General features: G+C 38.2%; 1 protein-coding gene across 4 annotated transcripts in view; it reads right to left on the minus strand.

Moving 5' to 3' along the window:
* efr3a (EFR3 homolog A (S. cerevisiae)) overlaps positions 1–19,641 on the minus strand; it is a 273,730-nt gene that overhangs the window by 39,665 nt on the left and 214,424 nt on the right. For all 4 annotated transcript variants that reach the window (XM_041245312.1, XM_041245313.1, XM_041245314.1 and 1 more), the window contains 4 exons: positions 17,385–17,557; positions 15,885–15,960; positions 2,884–3,045; positions 1,083–1,214 (listed from right to left, as the gene is read on the minus strand). In XM_041245312.1, the coding sequence (XP_041101246.1) occupies positions 1,083–1,214; positions 2,884–3,045; positions 15,885–15,960; positions 17,385–17,557 (543 nt within the window). The remainder of the gene's footprint in view (positions 1–1,082; positions 1,215–2,883; positions 3,046–15,884; positions 15,961–17,384; positions 17,558–19,641) is intronic.

Here is a 19,641-nt window from a genome sequence, read left to right on the forward strand (position 1 = left end):
TTGAAGTGGTAGTAATTACAAAATAAACTAAATAAGAGGGTACTCTCAAAAATGTAAACTGCAACTAATGTTGATAATTTTGGCCAGACTAAAACAAATACATTTTATGAAATATGATTCGAATCCAAGAATGTATGTCATATTTTAGGTAGCTGTACTATTGTTGAATGCTTCACTGTATTATACTACTGTACAGCAAGAAGTATTGTATATGCCCACTTTTAGGTACTAACTTCTGACACTTGTAAAAAGGAGAAAAAATGAACAAAAAAACAAATGAAACCTTCTGAATAATGTTATGTTAACCTTTTGAATTATATACCATTTTGTAGTTATTCATATATTTATCAAAAAACTGACAAATTGAAATATTTGATATTTCAAAATCTAACATGAAATACTGTACTGTTATTGTGGTTTTCGGTAAACTTTTCCAGCATAATTTTGTAGTTTCTTTGATCATGTGGTTTTACAAGTTTTTTTTTTTTTTTTTTTTTTTTTTTTTTTAAATTGTCTTAATCCTAAAATTCTAGGTAATGCTAAAACTGTTGGCCATAGCTGTAGATTGACGTGACACACAAGAGTCAAAGCCATGATTTGGACTTGTACTTACCACTAAAATAAATTACAGACAATACAATACAACATAATACTGAATCCTAGATACACCAGGCTGTGTGGTCCAGTGGCTAAAGAAAATGGTTCAAATCCTGGCTCTGCCACTGACCAACTGTGTGACCCTGAGCAAGTCACTTAACCTCCTTGTGCTCCGTCTTTCAGGTGATACATGGTTATCAGTGACTCTGCAGCTGATGCATAGTTCACACACCCTAGTCTCTAAGTCGCCTTGGATAAAGGCGTCTGCTAAATAAACAAACAATAATAATAATTCAAATACAGAATTTGAACAATGCCCAAAATACAATTTTGTAAGATCACTATACATTTTTTAGCAAGCTCTACAATTGTCTTTTTTTAACTTAAAAGTTTCACATCTAAAACTTCAACCCACACCCTGTTCCCAAAATAATACAAATTTGAATCTTGAAGTTGGCATTAGTGGTATTAAATCTTATACCTACCTTGTTCACATGTTGGCAGAAAGGAGGACTGGCAATCATCTGACTTAGGAAATTCAAATAAGCAGCCACCAGGGCCATAGTACCACACCGATTAAACATAGACAGGTTTTCCTCATTGTTAATGGCCATATCCTGAAATTAATTGAAGAGTAAAAAAAGAACAGGGATTTGCTACTATACATACAACAGCAAAAACTAATAAAAAAAAAAAGGAAAAACATAAAACACACTTCATATAAGGTTTCATTTCCCAATTGTCCTGCCTCAACGACTTGATTTGACTTATAGGGCTTATTTACAAGGATTATTATTTGGTAAACCATCCTCATGGGTTGATGACACTTTGTCTACATACTTTGTTCAAAGCCAAACAATACAACCTTCACAAAGTAATTTATCTCAATGGAGATTGTATTGTAATGATCATAATATTTTCTTATTTTGTTCAGATTTATTTAAGGACCTTGTGTTATACGTTTATTAGTAAACAGCATGAAGATAAGAGAGGAAAAGAAAGGGATGGAGGAAACAAAGACAATGGAAAGAACAAATGAACGAAAGCTGGTAGTCATTTGTGCTGAAACGAGGCTGAAAGTAAAACGAGTTGCTCGCTGATGTAATTCCCACTGCTAGGATAATGATGGCTCTGGCTCAGTCAATGGAATAAAAACATCATTCTGTATCTTCACAGGAAGCTAATGTATTAAAAAAAAATAACATCTGAAGTCTCCGGGGGATGTATAAATAATAATAATTACTACCCCCCTAGAATTACAAGAAATAAATGGCCTCTGCTTTCCTTGTTTACTTGTCACCTGGCATTACTTGCCAAGCACCTGCTCCTTGATTCTATTACCAGGAAATAAACTGCACACCTGTGTCTCAACTCCACATACAGCTGTCATGTTTCCATTAACCCTGTCCACCAAAAACAATACCTGAGGTAAGAAATAGCATGTGTGGTGTTTCTTACTGCTGTATTGCTTTCATATACAAGGGGCAGGGTGTGGCAGGTGGGGAGGCTAATGATTACACTTTCTGATGTACCAGCTTTATTTAGAGAAAATACATTAATTAAGTCTTAATTAAAAAGTCACCAGATTGTGATTACTGAAAGACAAAGTGACACAAAGTAAATCTAAACAAGAAGAACACACAAGTTAAGATACAGAGAAGGTCACTGCACACCAGGTCCAATCTCATTTAGCATTGTTGTGTTGTGCGTCAAGAGAGGTGTTATCGTGCTCAGACATTTGGAATAAGCATGACTGAAGCATCTGATAAAGAAGATTATCACTAGTCACTGTCATTTTTAATGCAATTAAAGATCAGATTTTGGTGTGTAATGTTCAATAGGAAATGTACATGTTTGTTAATCTAATCATTGTACAATAACTTCATACATTAAAATTGACTTTAACTGATATTTCACACCCAGAATAAGTTACTCTTCAAGACAAATCTATTGTTAGATATCACGTTTTTTTCTTCTACATAGGTTTTAAAATAAAAAAAATTAAACAACAACATGCATTTACAACATTTACTTCTCACAAACAAGTGTAAAACTGACATTTAAAAACAAGTTGACAAAGGTATCACTGATTTGTGGGATAGCTCACTTTCCCATGGCTATAGATGCCAGGCATTATTGTTGGCCAACCTCTGTATGATGAATTCCAGTTTGCTATTCATACTCTTTACTTCCAGTTTGCTATTGATACTGGCTACTTCCAGTCTAGCTAGCTGTGAGTGGTTGAACAACACTGACCTCTGACCTGTCCCTGTTTTCCAACATTACCTGCAAAGCAATTGCCAGACGAATCAGGTCTATAACCACTTCTTCATTCGCCAGTTCTATAGTAAGGATAGCCAGGGCAGTGTAGAGTAATTCAAAGTTCTTGTGAACATTATCTTCTTCTTTGCAACTCAAGTAGATGTGTCTGTACAGCTGCTGTCCATGCTACAACAAATGGAAAATGGCATCAAATTGCAAATCATTTGTCACAGTGAAAAATTTAAACTGTTTAAACAAAACAAGCCACTGTTTTGGAGAAGCATCTCTGTTCATGTATGTGTTGTTATATTTGGGGATGTGTTTAAGTGTGAAATTACTGGAAATTCATTCACTCAGCTTGGCAAAATGTAAATGTTCTTTAAAATATGCAAACACCATTCAGTGCTTCCACTGCTAATGAATACAATTACACTGCATTAATTATCTGTGTACAGGCCTGAATGGTTGATTAGATAACATTACACAATGGATCACATGAAAGGACAAAGGTCTGTAAAATGGGAATTTTGCTTGCAAGAAATGAACAAAAAGAAATAGTCAAGTGTAGTGTGGTGTCTGCAATCTCAAATGCTTTGTAATACGTAGGAGCACTAAAATGAGCAGCTTTTCACAAGGATGCTTAATGTCCGTATTTTAAACATGAGCTGTAGTTTCAGCCACATACACTGACTTAGTTACTTTATTTGTGTACTGCAATGTTTATTTGAATCTATCAGGGAAATTATGTCTGTAGCCTCTAAATAGTGTATGTCAGTATTCTCTGGTGCAAACACCTTGCTTTTGCATTTTTAAGACTGAACAACAGAAAGTATCTAAATTACAATATATATATATATATATATATATATATATATATATATATATATATATAATATATATATATATATATATATATATTACTAGCAACTTTTATAAGCAGAGAACCTAGAAACATGTAACATTTACAGTATCCAAAATCTGATGAGAGGCAAGACAACTTTCTGGCATCATCAATCTGCATTTGTTTTCCTGGTTAAAAAGGGTCACACAATGACATTTTACAGAGGTTACTTGTACTCACAATTGCTTTTTAGGCGGTATTCAATAAAATCGATTCATTAATGTAAGGATTTCAAAACCCTCAGGTTCCAATTCAGTACCAAATCAATGGCAATTAACTTCTGCATTGAGTGTTTAAAAGCCGATTAAAAAGATTATTTTCCTCTCATCCAGGGCACTGACTTTGTTCTGCTGTACTGGTGTACCAAAGCTGTAAACTGTCTTACAGGTTCTAAATAACACTAGAACCACCATAGCCGCTTTTTGAACAGCTTTTGCAATTCAAATTGTGAATATCCGTTCATGTATCAATGTGAATATCTGTTAAATATCCGTATGTGCATGTCAGGTCTTAAGTGTCACTAAATATTTGAATTAAATATGCATACAGTGTTTCAGCTGCAGAATCGTAAAAATGAGTAAGTTATAAGCACTTACTTCTTCATCCACCAGACCCCGCACTTTATGAAGCATATTGAAATCAATACAATATAGCCAACAATTTAGTCTGGGCTTTGCAATAAAATCAAAAGTCATTATGAAATAACGTATTATAATCCTGTTGAGTGCTTGAAACACTGATGAAAGTCATTCTACACATCATATATTATTATTATTATTATTATTATTATTATTATTATTATTATTATTTACATTACATTTCTCAGGCAGAACGACTGTGCCACCCTGAGTGTGACAGTGCAAAAAAATAAAAAAATGTGTGTATTCTAAGCACTCTGCACAGACCAGTGACCATCGGGACTGATGCTAAACAAAAGCCAGAGACTGTTGCATTTTACAATACACCTGGTACTCGCAGGTGGCCTGTGGCTGTTTTTTATAATGTTTTGGCATCAATGCTTTGGTTTTGTAGAAGGAGTGCACCGGCAACACAATCACTCGGAGGGACTTGGAGCTACGGCAGAAACTTTTTTTTATAGAGACATGAAAGTCGGCTGGCAAATGCCCCTCAACCTTCAGCCAGCGCTGCACCCACTGGCACATGGAATAAAAGACAATGCCAGGTTGCTAAATGCAATAAAAACAGAACTTTTGATGACTGCGTTCATTGTGAAAAGACAAGCAAATGCACTGGTACAGTTGAAAAGTGTGTTTTCTGCATAGATTGTACTTAAAATGCTGTAATAGAACTCTGAACAGACAGACAGAGCATTTGAACTCTGTTTCACTCAAAGCACATTCACATTGCATAAGTTATGTTATATTTTTGTTTTAAGCTATTTTTATAACTAGCTATTTATTTATTATAATTTTATATGTGCATATAGCTTTCTACACCTGTTTACACAGAAGTTTATTGCGTAAAGTTTATTTTTTACAGTTTTTCATGGTTTATGTATATGTGTTCTTTTTGAAAAAATAAGAAAAAAAGTTTAATTTTCAATGTAAATACAGAGTTTCTGCTCTGAAAATGTTATGTATGATGTTCATTAATAAAAATATTAAGTTGTATCTGATTGTTTGTTTTTTATTTTCACATCGAAGCCGTTTTCAAATGGAGCTGCACATTTTGCGGGTGCGACGATTGTATGTAGACCAAAATCTTGGCGGTTCGAGTGTTAAATGTATCCTTGGTTGATCAACATCTGAAAAAAATAAATAAAAAAAACAACCCATAGAAACAGAAATTAACCTGTTAAGAAGATTCTCAAATCAGAAACGTTCTACTTCTGACACAGGTCCACATAACACTGATACAGACTAAACTAAAATGCTAGCTAATGCGACTACAAATTTCAGCACCTGTTTCTTGGGGTTAGGCGCCTCTCCCTTTAAAAACATATCTGTATTAATGAAGGCGCAATTATGTCAATCTGTAAAAAATGAAAATAAAAAAGCCTGCATATTACATGTTTTAAACTCAAGTGCGAGAAGGACGGTAATATGGAAAGTAACCGGGTCAAAAATATATTATTTAGTACATGTTCTAATTTAAATTTAGTATGCGTTATAATTCTAATTACACTATGTAATACAATTTTTGTTCCTGGGTAGTAAGTGTTATTTCCTAATTGCTTATGCCTCAAAAGTATAGAAAATGGTTATTATTCCCCACAAACTTTGCTTTTATGACCAGGAGAGTGATATTTTGAAATGTACCTATTTCCATTGAGAAAACCGGCGACTGTGTGTCTTTTTGTTTACATAAAGTCACAAAAAAACAACATATGAATCCAAATTAACATGTATTTATACTAAAGTAATACAAAAATGACTACAAAAGATTTAGAAGTGAGTAGTGTTTCGAGATTTACGATTATACTGTAAATCACTTTCACGAATCAGCCCCCAAATGTAGTCTCCCATCATGTTCTCGTTATACTGTCCTTGGTAGCGGCGTTCAAAGTCCAGTATATCCTGGTGGAAGCGCTCGCCTTGTTCCTCCGAGTACGCTCCCATGTTCTCCTTGAATTTATCAAGATGAGCATCAAGGATATGGACTTTGAGGGACATCCTACAGCCCATTGTGCCGTAGTTCTTCACCAGAGTCTCAACCAGCTCCACATAGTTTTCGGCCTTGTGATTTCCCAGGAAGCCCCGAACCACTGCGACAAAGCTGTTCCAAGCCGCTTTCTCCTTACTAGTGAGCTTCTTGGAGAATTCATTGCACTCCAGGATCTTCTTTATCTGTGGTCCGACGAAGACACCGGCTTTGACCTTTGCCTCAGACAGCTTAGGGAAGAAGTCTTGAAGGTACTTGCCGACTCCTTATCTAGAGCTCTGACAAATTGTTTCATAAGGCCCAATTTGATGTGCAGTGGTGGCATCAGCACCTTCCGGGGGTCCACCAGTGGCTCCCATTTGACGTTGTTCCTCCCCACAGAGAACTCGGTCCGCTATGGCCAGTCCCGCCTGTGGTAGTGCGCCTTGGTGTCCCTGCTGTCCCAAAGGCAAAGATAGCAGGGAAACTTGGTAAAACCGCCTTGGAGACCCATCAGGAATGCCACCATTTTGAAGTCTCCTATGACTTCCCAGCCATACTCATCATACTTCAAGGTGTCCAGCAAGGTCTTGATGCTGTTGTAATCTTCTTTGAGGTGCACCGAGTGAGCCAGGGGAAGAGACGGGTACTTGTTACCATTATGGAGCAGCACGGCTTTGAGGCTCCTGGATGAGCTGTCAATGAAGAGGCGCCACTCATTCTGGTTACAGGCGATTCCGATTGCCTCGAACAGACTGGTCACATTGTGGCAGAAGCAGAGCCCATCTTGACGGGTGAAGAAGCTGGAAAAAGGTTGGTGACACTTCCTCTGATCTGCGACTTGCACACTTTCATCCAACAAGTTCCACTGCTTGAGCCTAGACGTCAAAAGCTCGGCATTGGACTTGGTGAGACCAAGATCTCTAATCAAGTCGTTGAGGTCTTTTTGGTTGGGGTAGTATGGGTTTCTCTCCTCAGCTCCACCTCTGAAATTGTCATCTGGATCTACAACGTCTTCCTCGCTCTCTGACTTGCTGCTCTCTTCTAAAGACGGCTGCTCTCTCTCCGGAGGAGTGGGTACGGGGAGCTCATGGCAGTGTGGCACTGGGGCGATGGATGAAGGAAGGTCTGGATACGTGATAGCAGGTGCATTCTTGCCAGTCCGACGTTTGGAAGGGTCCACCATGCAGAAGTAGCAGTTGCTTGAGTGGTCAGTGGGTTCCCGCCAAATTCTTGGGATAGCAAACTTCAAGGCTCTCTTTTCCCTTCTGTATCATTCTACAAAAATACATTTATTTCACCCATGACTAATGTGTAAGAGATTCTCGCAACATTTTTCATATATGATATATTTTTTCAATAACATTGAAAATTGTAAAACATTTTAAAATTAAAAACTTTTACAATTTTAAAAATTTTAACGAATTTTATAACATAAAATTCCGAGCATCAATTGTCCATCTTACCTTCCAAAGTTTTTTTGCAGTGCTCGCAGGTGAAATGAGGTGCCCAGGGTTTGTCTTGATCCCCAACAGGCATGCCAAAATATGCCTAGTAAGTCTCACACATCTTAGCAGATGCTTCCACAGAGTACTTTTTCGCTCTTGTCTTGATAAATTGGCCGCAGACATAGCAAAATGCGTCTGCCGGATGCTTGCAGCCTCTTGATGCCATCTCAAAAATGCAGATATGTATCCACTTAGGCAGCTGGAACTAACCTGAACTGGTGGGCTTAAGGCCCCTGTATTTATACTACTATTTATATTACTGGAAAGTTCTAGAAAGTTCTAGAAGTTACTCCAAGTTTACTCAGCACTGAATCTATCTGGAATGTTCTGGAAAATAGGTAAATTTCAAAATATCACTGTCCTGGTCACAAAAGCAAAGTTTGTGGGGAATAATAGCCATTTTCTTTACTTTTGAGGCATAAGCAATTAGGAAATAACACTTACTACCCAGGAACCAAAAAAAAAAATAAAAAATTGTTACACGGTGTTATTACACAAACTAATGTGGCCAATTGATCACTGAAAATTAAATATGTGCAAATATATTTCAGGAAAACAGCAAGTGTAATAAATTATCCAATTTGTCATTACTGCTGTATATTAATATAATTGAAAAACAAATTAAAAAAAAATGCTGAATCGTGTCATGGTTAACATTGTCTGGCTCCTCAACCAAGTATTTGTAATAGTACTACCTAATGTCTTACTTTTTTGTAGTCATTGACACTTCGTCAAGTTTACTGACTTATTAAACCTATTCATTACAATATTAAATTTCAAATGTAATTATCCACATTAATAAGTGTTTGCTATAGTTTTGTCCAGTACTTTTTTATATGAAAAATATATATATATATTATATAATATATATATATATATATATATATATATATAATATATATATTTACAAAATAATACAAAAGAAATGTGTGAATCTGTCATTGTAAATTTCAGGTTTCAGGTTTTTTTTTTTTTTTTTTTTTTTTAAATGACCTAACAGGTCGTTTCTTTGAAGTATTTCCGAGGAGAGTGAGGTGCGATGGAAGGAGATTTGACAACTACAAAAATGTGCACAGTGAGTTAAAATGGTTGATATTTGTGGTGAAATTACAACAATAAGTAGCATTCTGACAGGCACTTTAAGAGGAAATTATACTTGGGGAAACTTTATTAATGATTTAATTTATCAGAAAGCATTCTAATAAAGCAATTAGGAAGACTTGGACCTCTACAGACTAAAAAAAAAAATGTTGGTAATTAGGCCGTCAAAGCAATTTCCATTTGACACCCCGGGTTACTACTGAATGGTAATTAATAGAAAATGGTTTACATTAAAATAGAATTGTTTTCATCTGGTCGATGAAGAGAAGGTAGAAAAATCCAACAAGCTACACAAGGTTCTGCCACTGATGAACAAGCGGATAGCTCATTTTCAGCATCACTATGTGCCTGAACAGGAGCTGCAAATTGATGAGGGAATGATTCCAGCCAAAAGATCGATTAGGGTTCAAACAGTATATAAAAAATAATTCCATGAACATTAGGATCAAATCTTTTTAGCTTTGTGATTTGAACATGGGGTATATTTCAATTTTTTGATCTACACTTGGGCTGAGAAAGAAGATTTTGGTGTCATGAGAAAAACTGGGCCCGTGGTTTTATGTCTGACTGAATCCTATTTTGGAAAGTTTTACCACCTGTACATGAATTGATTTGCACCTCATCCTACTTGCTGGATGTTTTGTACCAAAATTGCGCACATGGTCCAGGACCTGTCACAAAGACAGAAAACAACTCCCGACGCAGATGGAGAGAACAAGCCGTACCAGGCAGTAGGCGAAAGATTGACTGGTCAGCTTCCTGCTGTAGTCTGATGCGAACGAAAGCCAATATATTTTCTGATTAGCAACCACGATCCAGTCGAGATTGAATATGTAAAAAGCAGGAAAAAGAACGAAAGATTAAAAGTTTTAACCATAGAAGACAGGGAGAAATGTGTAGAAGAACAGAATGAATGCAAGTACTAAAAAACAATAAGCAACATACATGTGGTAAGAAATTACCTCAGCTGTCCAATAGAAATGTAACCATTACCGCACGGGTATTTACCTCCTAAAGACCCGAAATCTGAATAACATTTATCAAAGCTGCTCAATGAGCCTGTGACAGTCATGGCCCGCCCCCAAGGACATAAAACCACTGAGGTCACAGACCTCAATGTTATTTTTCCTTCAAGCCTGCTGCAATCATGGGCGTGGTGACCTAGAAGGTGAATGGTTGCATTTCTATTTGAGGGAATCAAGGTTATGATAATAACCTAAAATTCTCTTTCAAGTATGAAATGTAACCATTACTGTATGGGTGAGTGTACCAAAGCCATTGCAAGGACAATATTGCAGAATGACTGGAATGCTAAGGCTAAGCCAAGCGGCTGTCTTGTGTGTTACCATACGGAACCCCAGTAAGTAGTAGCTAGGGCTAAAAAAATGAGCGAGAAACTCACTGCAATGGCTGTGTTGTAAGGATCGATTAAGAAACTGCCTTTATCACTTTAGTTCCAAAACCAGGGTTTTGACAATCCATGACATTAGTATAGAACCTAGTAAAGGTACGGGGAGTAGCCTACACCGCTGCATTGCAAATGTCTTTGACAGATGCACCCTGGCATAAAGTCCACAAAGTTGCCAAGCCCCTGGTGTAATGGGCAGTGAGGTTTTCTAGAGGGGGCAAGTTGGGCAATTTATAGGCAGTCCTGGCTGTGTCTGCAATCCATTTGGACAGCCTCTGCTTAGACAGGGCCCACACTGGGCAGATGGTATGGAGCTATCGCACCCTGTCAGACTGGAAAGGAGGTGGATGGAAAGCCTTCAATTCCACAGACTGGTTGACATGAAATGCCTTTGGCAAAAAGGCAGGATTGGTATGGAGTGTAACCTTAGTCCTGTCCTCTAAAAATTAAGCAGGCTTTTGCTGTTGTGCCAAGGCATCTATTGCCAGCAGGTCACTGCCTCCTATTATGGAGAACCAGTGGAGACAGCTGATTCCTGGGAGATCTAACTCTACTCTTCTGATCCTCCCCCAAATGAAGCTCACCACCTTGGGGTGAAGCCTCCACTGAGATGCAGGAGACTCTTCTTGAGAGGATGTACTGCCCATAATGAGAGGAGGTTCTCGTGTGCCCAGAGCAAAAGTTTGCAGACCACACAAGGGAGATTGGGTGACCTGAGGCTGCCCTGGTGGTTGATGTAGACTACCACTGCAGTGTTGTCTGTACGGTCAAGCACATGTCTCCCTCGAACCTCCTGCAAAAAAGATAAACTGCCAGCAGCTCCAAAACACTGATGCGGAGACCCTGTCAAGGGGGGTTCCACACACCTGCACACCCCTGCCATTCCACACAGCGCCCCAGCCCAGGCTGGACGTGTCCGTGGTGATGACCTCCCTTCTGGTGACACTGACAGACATAAACAGCGAGTAGCAATTTCCAATGCAGATCCTATTAGAACATACAATAGTGCATATACAGACTTAAAAATATTGAAAACAAAAACAATTATTTGTTTTGTTAACCATTAAAGCCTTTAATAATAATCACCTCATTATTAACCCGTAAGTCCACCACATTATATTATACAGTGTATGTGTGTGTGTGTATATATATATATATATATACACACACACACATATATATATATATATATGTGTGTGTGTGTGTGTGTGTGTGTGTATATATATATATATATATATATATATATATATATATATATATATATATATATATATATATATATATATATATATATATACCCATACACACACATACATACACATACATACATACACACACTACCTATAGAAAGTCTACACTCCCTTTAACTTTTTTCACATTGTGTTGTGTCGATGCAGTGTCATGCATTTAAATGAGGATTTTTTTCCCCACAAATCTACACAACATTGGATAAGTCTCCACCCCCCTGAGTTAATACTTGCTGGAAGCACCTTTGCCAGCAATTACAGCTGTGACTCTGTTGGGATAGGTCTCTACCAACTGTGCACACCTAGATTTGGCAATATTTGACCATTCCTCTTTACAAAACTGTTCAAGCTCTGTCAAGTTCCTTGCAGAGAGTTGATGGACAGCAATCTAAGTCATGCCACAAATTTTCGATTTGATTTAGGTCGGGGCTCTGACTGGACCACTCAAGGACATTTACCTTTTTGTTCCTTAGCCACTCCAGTGTAGCTTCGGCTGTGTGCTTTGGGTCATTGTCATGCTAAAAGGTGAATTTCTGTCCCAGTTTCAGCTTTCTTGAAGAGAGCAGCAAGATTTCCTCAACGACTTCTCTGTACTTTGTTCCAAATTTCCCTTCTATCCTGACAAAGCCCCAGTCTCTGTCGATGAGAAACATCCCCATAACATGATGCTGCCACCACCCTGCTTCACAGAAGGGATCGTTTTCTTTGGGTGATGCGCTGTGTTTGGTTTGCGCCAAACATAACGCTTTGCATTTAGGCCAAAAAGTTCCATTTTAGTTTTGTCAGACCAGAAAACTTTTTGCCACATGGCTACAGAACCTCTTGAGTGTTTTTTTGCAAACTTCAAACAGGATTCAAAGTGGGTTTTCTTGGGTAATGGCTTCCATCTCGCCACCCTACCATACAGGCCAGATTTGTGGAGTGCTTGTGATATTGTTGTCACATGCACACTTTCACCAGTCTTGGCCATAAAAGCCTGTAGTTCTTGTAAAGTTGCCAATGGCCTCTTGGTAGCCTCTCTGATCAGTCTCCTTTGCTCGGTCACCCAGTTTGGAGGGACGGTCTGATCTAGGCAGGGTCTTGGTGGTGCCATACACCTTCCACTTCTTAATAATCGTCTTGTCCGTGCTCCAAGGGATATTCAAGGCCTTTGATATTTTTCTTTTATACCCATCCCCTGATCTGTGCCTTAAAACAACTTTGTCCCGGAGTTCTTTTGAAAGCACCTTGGTATTCATGGTTGAGTCTTTGCTTTGAAAATCACTATCCAGCAAAGGAACCTACAGGAATTGCTAAATTCATCCTAAAATCATGTGAATCACTACAATTTAATACAGGTGGAGGCCACTTAACTTGGTGTGTGATTTTGAAGGTGATTGGTTACACCTTAGCTACTTTATGATTGCTATTACAAGGGGTGGACACTTAGCCAACCAGACTATTTCAGTTTTTATTTTATTAGTTTTCAGCAATTTTCTAGAATATTTTTTTCACTTTGAAGTTGTGAAAAAAAAAAAAAAAAAAAAAAAAAAAAAAAACTATTGTAATGCCTTTTAATTCCAGGCGATAAGGCAACAAAAGGTGAAAAATTTGAAAGGGGGTGTAGACTTTCTATAGGCACTGTGTGTGTGTGTGTGTGTGTGTGTGTGTGTATATATATATATATATATATATATATAATATATATATATATATATATATATATATATATATATATATATATATACACACACACACACATACACATACACACACACACACACACACACACACAGTGCCTTGCAAAAGTATTCAGACCCCTGACCAATTCTCTTATAATACCAAATTACAAAGGCTACATTGAAATTTCGTTGTGTTTGATATTTTATTTTTAAAGACTGAAACTCAGACTCAATTACTGTAAGGTGACATTGGTTTTATGTTGGGAAATATTTTTAAGAAAAATAAAAAACTGAAATATTTTGCTTGCATAAGTATTCAACCCCTGTGCTGTGGAAGCTCCCAGTTTGCACCGATGAAAGAAATTGCCCTAACGAGGACACAATTACCTTACCACTGGCCTCCACCTGTGAACCACTAAAGTTGCTGTCAAATTTTTTGGATAAAAACCCCACTGTTGAAGGATCATTGGTAAGGCTGTGAATCTGAAGGAAAATGAAGACTGAAGAGCATTCTACAGAAGTTAGAGATAAAGTAATACGAATGCATAGATTAGGGAAAGGGTACAAAATAATACCCAAGTGTTTGGATAACCTAGTGAGCACAATTGGATCAATAATCAGGAAGTGGAAGCTGCATCACACCACCCAGGCACTGCCAAGAAAAGGCCGTCCCTCAAAACTCAGCGCTCAAACAAGAAGGAGACTTGTGAGAGAAGCCACAGAGAGGCCAACAATCACTTTGAAGAGCTACAGAGTTCAGTGGCTGGGAATGGAGTAATGGTGCACCAGTCAACCAAATCAAGAGCTCTGAATAACACTGGCCTGTATGGGAAGGTGGCAAGAAAGAAGCCGTTACTCAAAAAGTACCATAGGAAAGCACGTCTGGAGTTTGCCAGAAAGCATGAGAGTGACCCAGCTGCGATGTGGGAAAAGGTTTTGTGGTCAGATGAGACCAAGATAGAGCTTTTTGGCCAAAACTCAAAGCGCTATGTGTGGCGCAAACCTAACACTGCCCATGCCTCAAGACACACTATCCCTACAGTGAAGTACGGTGGTGGCAGCATCATGCTGTGAGGATGCTTCTCATCAGCAGGGACTGGGTATCTTGTTACAATTGAAGGAAGAATGGATGGAGCAAAATACAGGAAAATACTGCAAGAGATTCTGCTTCAGTCTGCTAAAAAACTGAAGCTTGGGAGGAAATTCACCTTTCAGCAGGTCAATGATCCCAAGCATACAATACAATGTAACTGTGTTACTATGTTACTTAGTTCCCACTGACACACAACCTTTTAACAAAGTTGCCGGAATGTTTAAATTGAGTTACAATGTTGCTACAAGATCGTGTGCTAGCGGCTATTCAATGACAGCATGAAACATGTGAAGCTAGTGATCTAATATAAAACGCCAGCCTCAAATAATCGCCGGTCTCCAGTTATGCGTCGGATCGGCCAGTAAATATTGTAAATAAATGGCGGAGGAGTTTAATTGAAGTTTTACGAGAGAGAGAGAGAGAGAGAGAGAGAGAGAGAGAGAGAGAGAGAGAGAGAGAGAGAGAGACAGAGAGAGAGATGGATAAATCATATCCTTGTAAACAGGTTGTTGGGGTGGATGGAGGGAGAGTGTCTAATGCTTCAGCGTATGACACTTCTTGAAGCATGGAGCAACGCACAGAGCTTGGCACCACCTCTTCGCTGACATATATTCTTCACTTATGTCTTCACTGACACACTCACTGACATCTGATTCAGTTGAAGAATTGTATGTATTTGAATTTAAATTGGGATCTGAATTCAATATTATTAAAAAAAATAATAATTCTTCATTCTCCCTGAGCAATTTTCACAGGTTTACAAACACTGTTGACATTCTGTGACTGGGTTTATATGTAACTCAGTCAATACCTGGCAGAGGGAGCAAGAGACCAATAAAAGTTGTTACAGAAACCTAGTGACTAGGAAGTTACCGTCTTTCAGGTGAGACTTTCCAAGTGACTCTGCAGCTGATGCATAGTTCACACACCCTAGTCTCTAAGTTACCTTGGATAAAGGCCTCTGCTAAATAAACAAATAATACCAAGATTACCAACTGGCCTTGTAGTCATTCCAAACCCATTGAGATGAAATTCCTCCAAGCTCTCTTTATATCCCGTAACTTTGCATGCAGTGTGACAGAAGTCCTCATAGGGAATCAGCAGAGTTAAGTACCTTGGTAATATAGAATATCTTTGGTACATCTAAAGGCTTTAGCAAAAGGGCAACTCGAAGGTATATCCAATATTTTACTATACAAACTGCAACTTGCAACATTTGCTCATCAGTGGTGTATATTAAACATTAGCTGGCATTATTAAACATATGCAGTAAATAGCATTCTGTTAATAGTTTGTATTACTTGTAATTGTCTTTCAATAGGATTTCATATTAATTGATTAATCGTCTGTAGATCAGATAATTAATCGATCAATAGAAAATGTCAAGATTAAAACTCCTAGTTCTGCCATGGTGACCACCATCACTGGCATCACACTGAATACCCCACTTCAGCACTTTTCTCTAGACTTGATTGAGGGAAATGTGTATTTATAATTTGGCTTACCTTTTTTATGAAGTTAACATCTTGTTTGGAAATCTTCTCTCTCTTTATTTTAAGGGCTGAAACATCTGGGATGATCCTAAATCAAATGGGGTGGGGCGGGGAGGCAGACACACAACATTTTAATCAAAATAACAATGGTTCTGCAGCCATTATACATAGCTGTTACTATCAAGCGTCTGAAAATTATAAAAGCACAACCTGTAAAATGGAAATAAATGAAATAAAAAGAATACAACAGCAACTGGCTTCTGCAGAAAGAAAACCATTGTACAGATGGACAGTGTGTATATTTTCACATGGTGCAGATTCTATTGGAAAGGCATCCATTCTAAAGATATATTTTAGATAAAAGACAAAACATTAAATGTGTAACGATCAAGGGCCTTAAAATGTGTCTGTCACAGGGCAGCCGAGGGGTGACGTTAGAACAGACACAGGAACAAAACCACAGACAGGTATTGCAGGGCAAAATGGCGCTGGTGCCGTTTTTAATAAACAACCAAATCAAACAAAAAGGATTACAAAAATAAAGGTACTGGCCAGGCTGGTTGAATGACTGCATTAACGCAGTAAGTCATTTTTTTGTTTTTCTTTCTTTCTCTCCTCCCTCGCTCGTTCACTCTCCCTCTCTCTCACTCCGTTCACCCATGATAAGCGAGCTGCAGGGTTTTATATACTCAGCCGGGGGATTAACCAGCTATCAGTTAGCCGATTACCCCCTGGCTGCATTCTGCACCAGTTTTTGAATGGTTGCCAAACCTCACCTCTGCCAGAATGTACACACATGCACACGCACACACACACACACACACACACACACACACACACACACACACACGCCGTCTTTTTAAATTAAATAAATACCTATACAAAATCATAATACAAAATGAACCAGTGCAAAACAATAACACACAAGGTGGAGGAGAAACCCTGTTCTAAAAATAAACACATTTTAAATTGGCAGGGCTTTGCCCTGTTTGCTTTTCTATGTGCAGGGCTCCTGGCCCTGTTACAGTGTCCTTAGTATGACTTCATTTATAATCATTCTTAATCATGTAAAGCCCAAGGCTGTAAGTCTGATGTATGTGCCATACTTGTGTTTGTCTTCCCATTCACTTCCTTTGCACAGTATAGCCTCACACGGTTGAAATCCCCTGAGGAAGTTTTAGCTGAAGGGGCACCAGCTTGCCACAGTTTCACTAAGAGTCAAACAGGCATGCCATGCTACAACTTGCAGGAAAGAAGGTTATGCATTACATGTCCATGCCCTTTGATATAACATGTATTTTTAATATTACTATCAACCCTCATTCTTGTCAATGGGGTCATTGACAAGAGCAGATCCAGAGATTCCACGGTGACAGTGAAAACACAAAGATTCCACAAACACAAGAGTGCACAATAAACCAATAGCATTTGTTTTAGTAAGTACACATTAATATAAATTACATTTTTAAAAACTAACTACAAGTGTCTTTAGACAAAGTCATGGAACATTACCTTATGCCCCTCAGTTTTGCCCTGTTGTCATGACGATCAATTAGATTGTGAAGAATCTCCAGCACTAACTGTCGAAGTTCATTGTCCTCCATCAGGGAAATGGCAAGCAAAGGTTCAAGGAATGGGGCAGGAAGGGCCGCAGCTATTGTTTTCGCCTTGTAACCTGAAGTAACCTGTTGTAGCCAAAAGATATTTCAATATCATAATTCAGTTTTATTATTTCTAAATATGCTTACAGAGTGTATGAACCACTCACAAAAGACTGTTAATGTAAAGTGTTGACACAATTCTAATATTACTTTCAAATACTGTCTTATCGTAGAAAAGGGTAACAACTGTAACTTGCTTTTCCAGACTGTTAAAGAAGCCATCAGTCTCTCTGTACTTGTATTACTCGTTTGTATTTGTCATCAGTACCAATGCTTGTTTGTATTAATAGAACTTGGTTAAGGAAGCTGACCTAACCTAAGGACTGCCTCTGAGCTTCTTAAACTGCTTTATGACACAGCTTGCTCATAAGAAGTTGAATTCTTGGATTTTGATAATAAATGTTCTAGTTTACATACAGTTTTTTTTTTCTTTTTTACTACTAAGTTGCTGCAGGTTGAGACTAGATTGGGGGACACGCAGCCCATGGGTGCCAAGTTGCACATACCTGCATTATAAGCGGTTTTAAGAATTTAAGCTACCTTGATTGAGGATGGGAAGACAGCTTACACCTAGGGTTTAATCTCAATAGAGGAGGATAAAAATCAAAAGAAACTTTAGATCTTGGTAATAACAATTCTTACTTCCATTTTGTACTTAAAAGTAAGGAGAATGGCACTGTATCTGCTTAGATTTATTAAGCTTTCACACTAAGCGTCTGCAGTTCATTAGATTGCTTTCAAAGAAAAGTTAAAATTAGACTTTTCAACATTTACGGTAATGGGAAGGAAGATTACTCACTAAAACCATCTCCTTGATAACTCTTAAAAGAGGTTAGTTTCAGATATTTGATGCAAGTACATCTAATAATGTGTGGTTTCAAGTTGCAGTATAGTAGTACAACATCAGAGGAATGGTGTATCTATACTACTGTGCACAGTGGAAATAGAAATGGGGTGTTTTGGTGAAGAAAAAAATCCTGAGGTCATGATGTAAAGGGAATTAATTCACTAATAGAATGGTGTATGTATATGTATATACAGTGTCTTGCAAAAGTATTCAGACCCCTGACCAGTTCTCTCATATTATTGAATTACAAATGGTACACCGAAACTTCGTTCAGTTCGATATTTTATTTTAAAACACTTAAACTCAAAATCAGTTATTGTAAGGTGACATTGGTTTTATGTTGGGAATATTTTTAAGAAAAATAAAAAACTGAAATATCTTGCTTGCATAAGTATTCAACCCCCACACATTAATATTTGGTAAAGCCACCTTTCGCTGCAATAACAGCTTTAAGTCTTTTGGGGTAAGTATGTACCAGCTTTGCACACAATGTCGGAGTGATTTTGGCCTATTCTTCTTGGCAGATTTGCTCCAGGTTGTTCAGGTTGGTTGGACGATGCTTATGGACCGAAATTTTCAAATAGTGCCGCAGATTCTCAATGGGATTGACATCAGGACTTTGACTGGGCCACTGTAGGACATTCACCTTTTTGTTCTTGAGCCGCTCCAGTGTTGCTTTGGCCTTGTGCTTGGGATCATTGACCTGCTGAAAGGTGAATTTCCTCCCAAGCTTCAGTTTTTTAGCGGACTGAAGCAGATTCTCTTGCAGTATTTTCCTGTATTTTGCTCCATCCATTCTTCCTTCAATTGTAACAAGATACCCAGTCCCTGCTGATGAGAAGCATCCTCACAGCATGATGCTGCCACCACCGTACTTCACTGTAGGGATAGTGTGTCTTGAGGCATGGGCAGTGTTAGGTTTGCGCCACACATAGCGCTTTGAGTTTTGGCCAAAAAGCTTTATCTTGGTCTCATCTGACCATAAAACCTTTTCCCACATCGCAGCTGGGTCACTCTCATGCTTTCTGGCAAACTCCAGACGTGCTTTCAGATGGTACTTTTTGAGTAACGGCTTCTTTCTTGCCACCCTCCCATGCAGGCCAGTGTTATGCAGAGCTCTTGATTTGGTTGACTGGTGCACCATTACTCCACTCCCAGCCACTGAACTCTGTAGCTCCTTCAAAGTGATTGTTGGCCTCTCTGTGGCTTCTCTCACAAGTCCCCTTCTTGTTTGAGCGCTGAGTTTAGAGGGACGGCTTTT

Source organism: Polyodon spathula, chromosome 3, assembly GCF_017654505.1.
Source record: "Polyodon spathula isolate WHYD16114869_AA chromosome 3, ASM1765450v1, whole genome shotgun sequence".
In the NCBI taxonomy this organism is placed as follows: Eukaryota; Metazoa; Chordata; class Actinopteri; order Acipenseriformes; family Polyodontidae; genus Polyodon; species Polyodon spathula.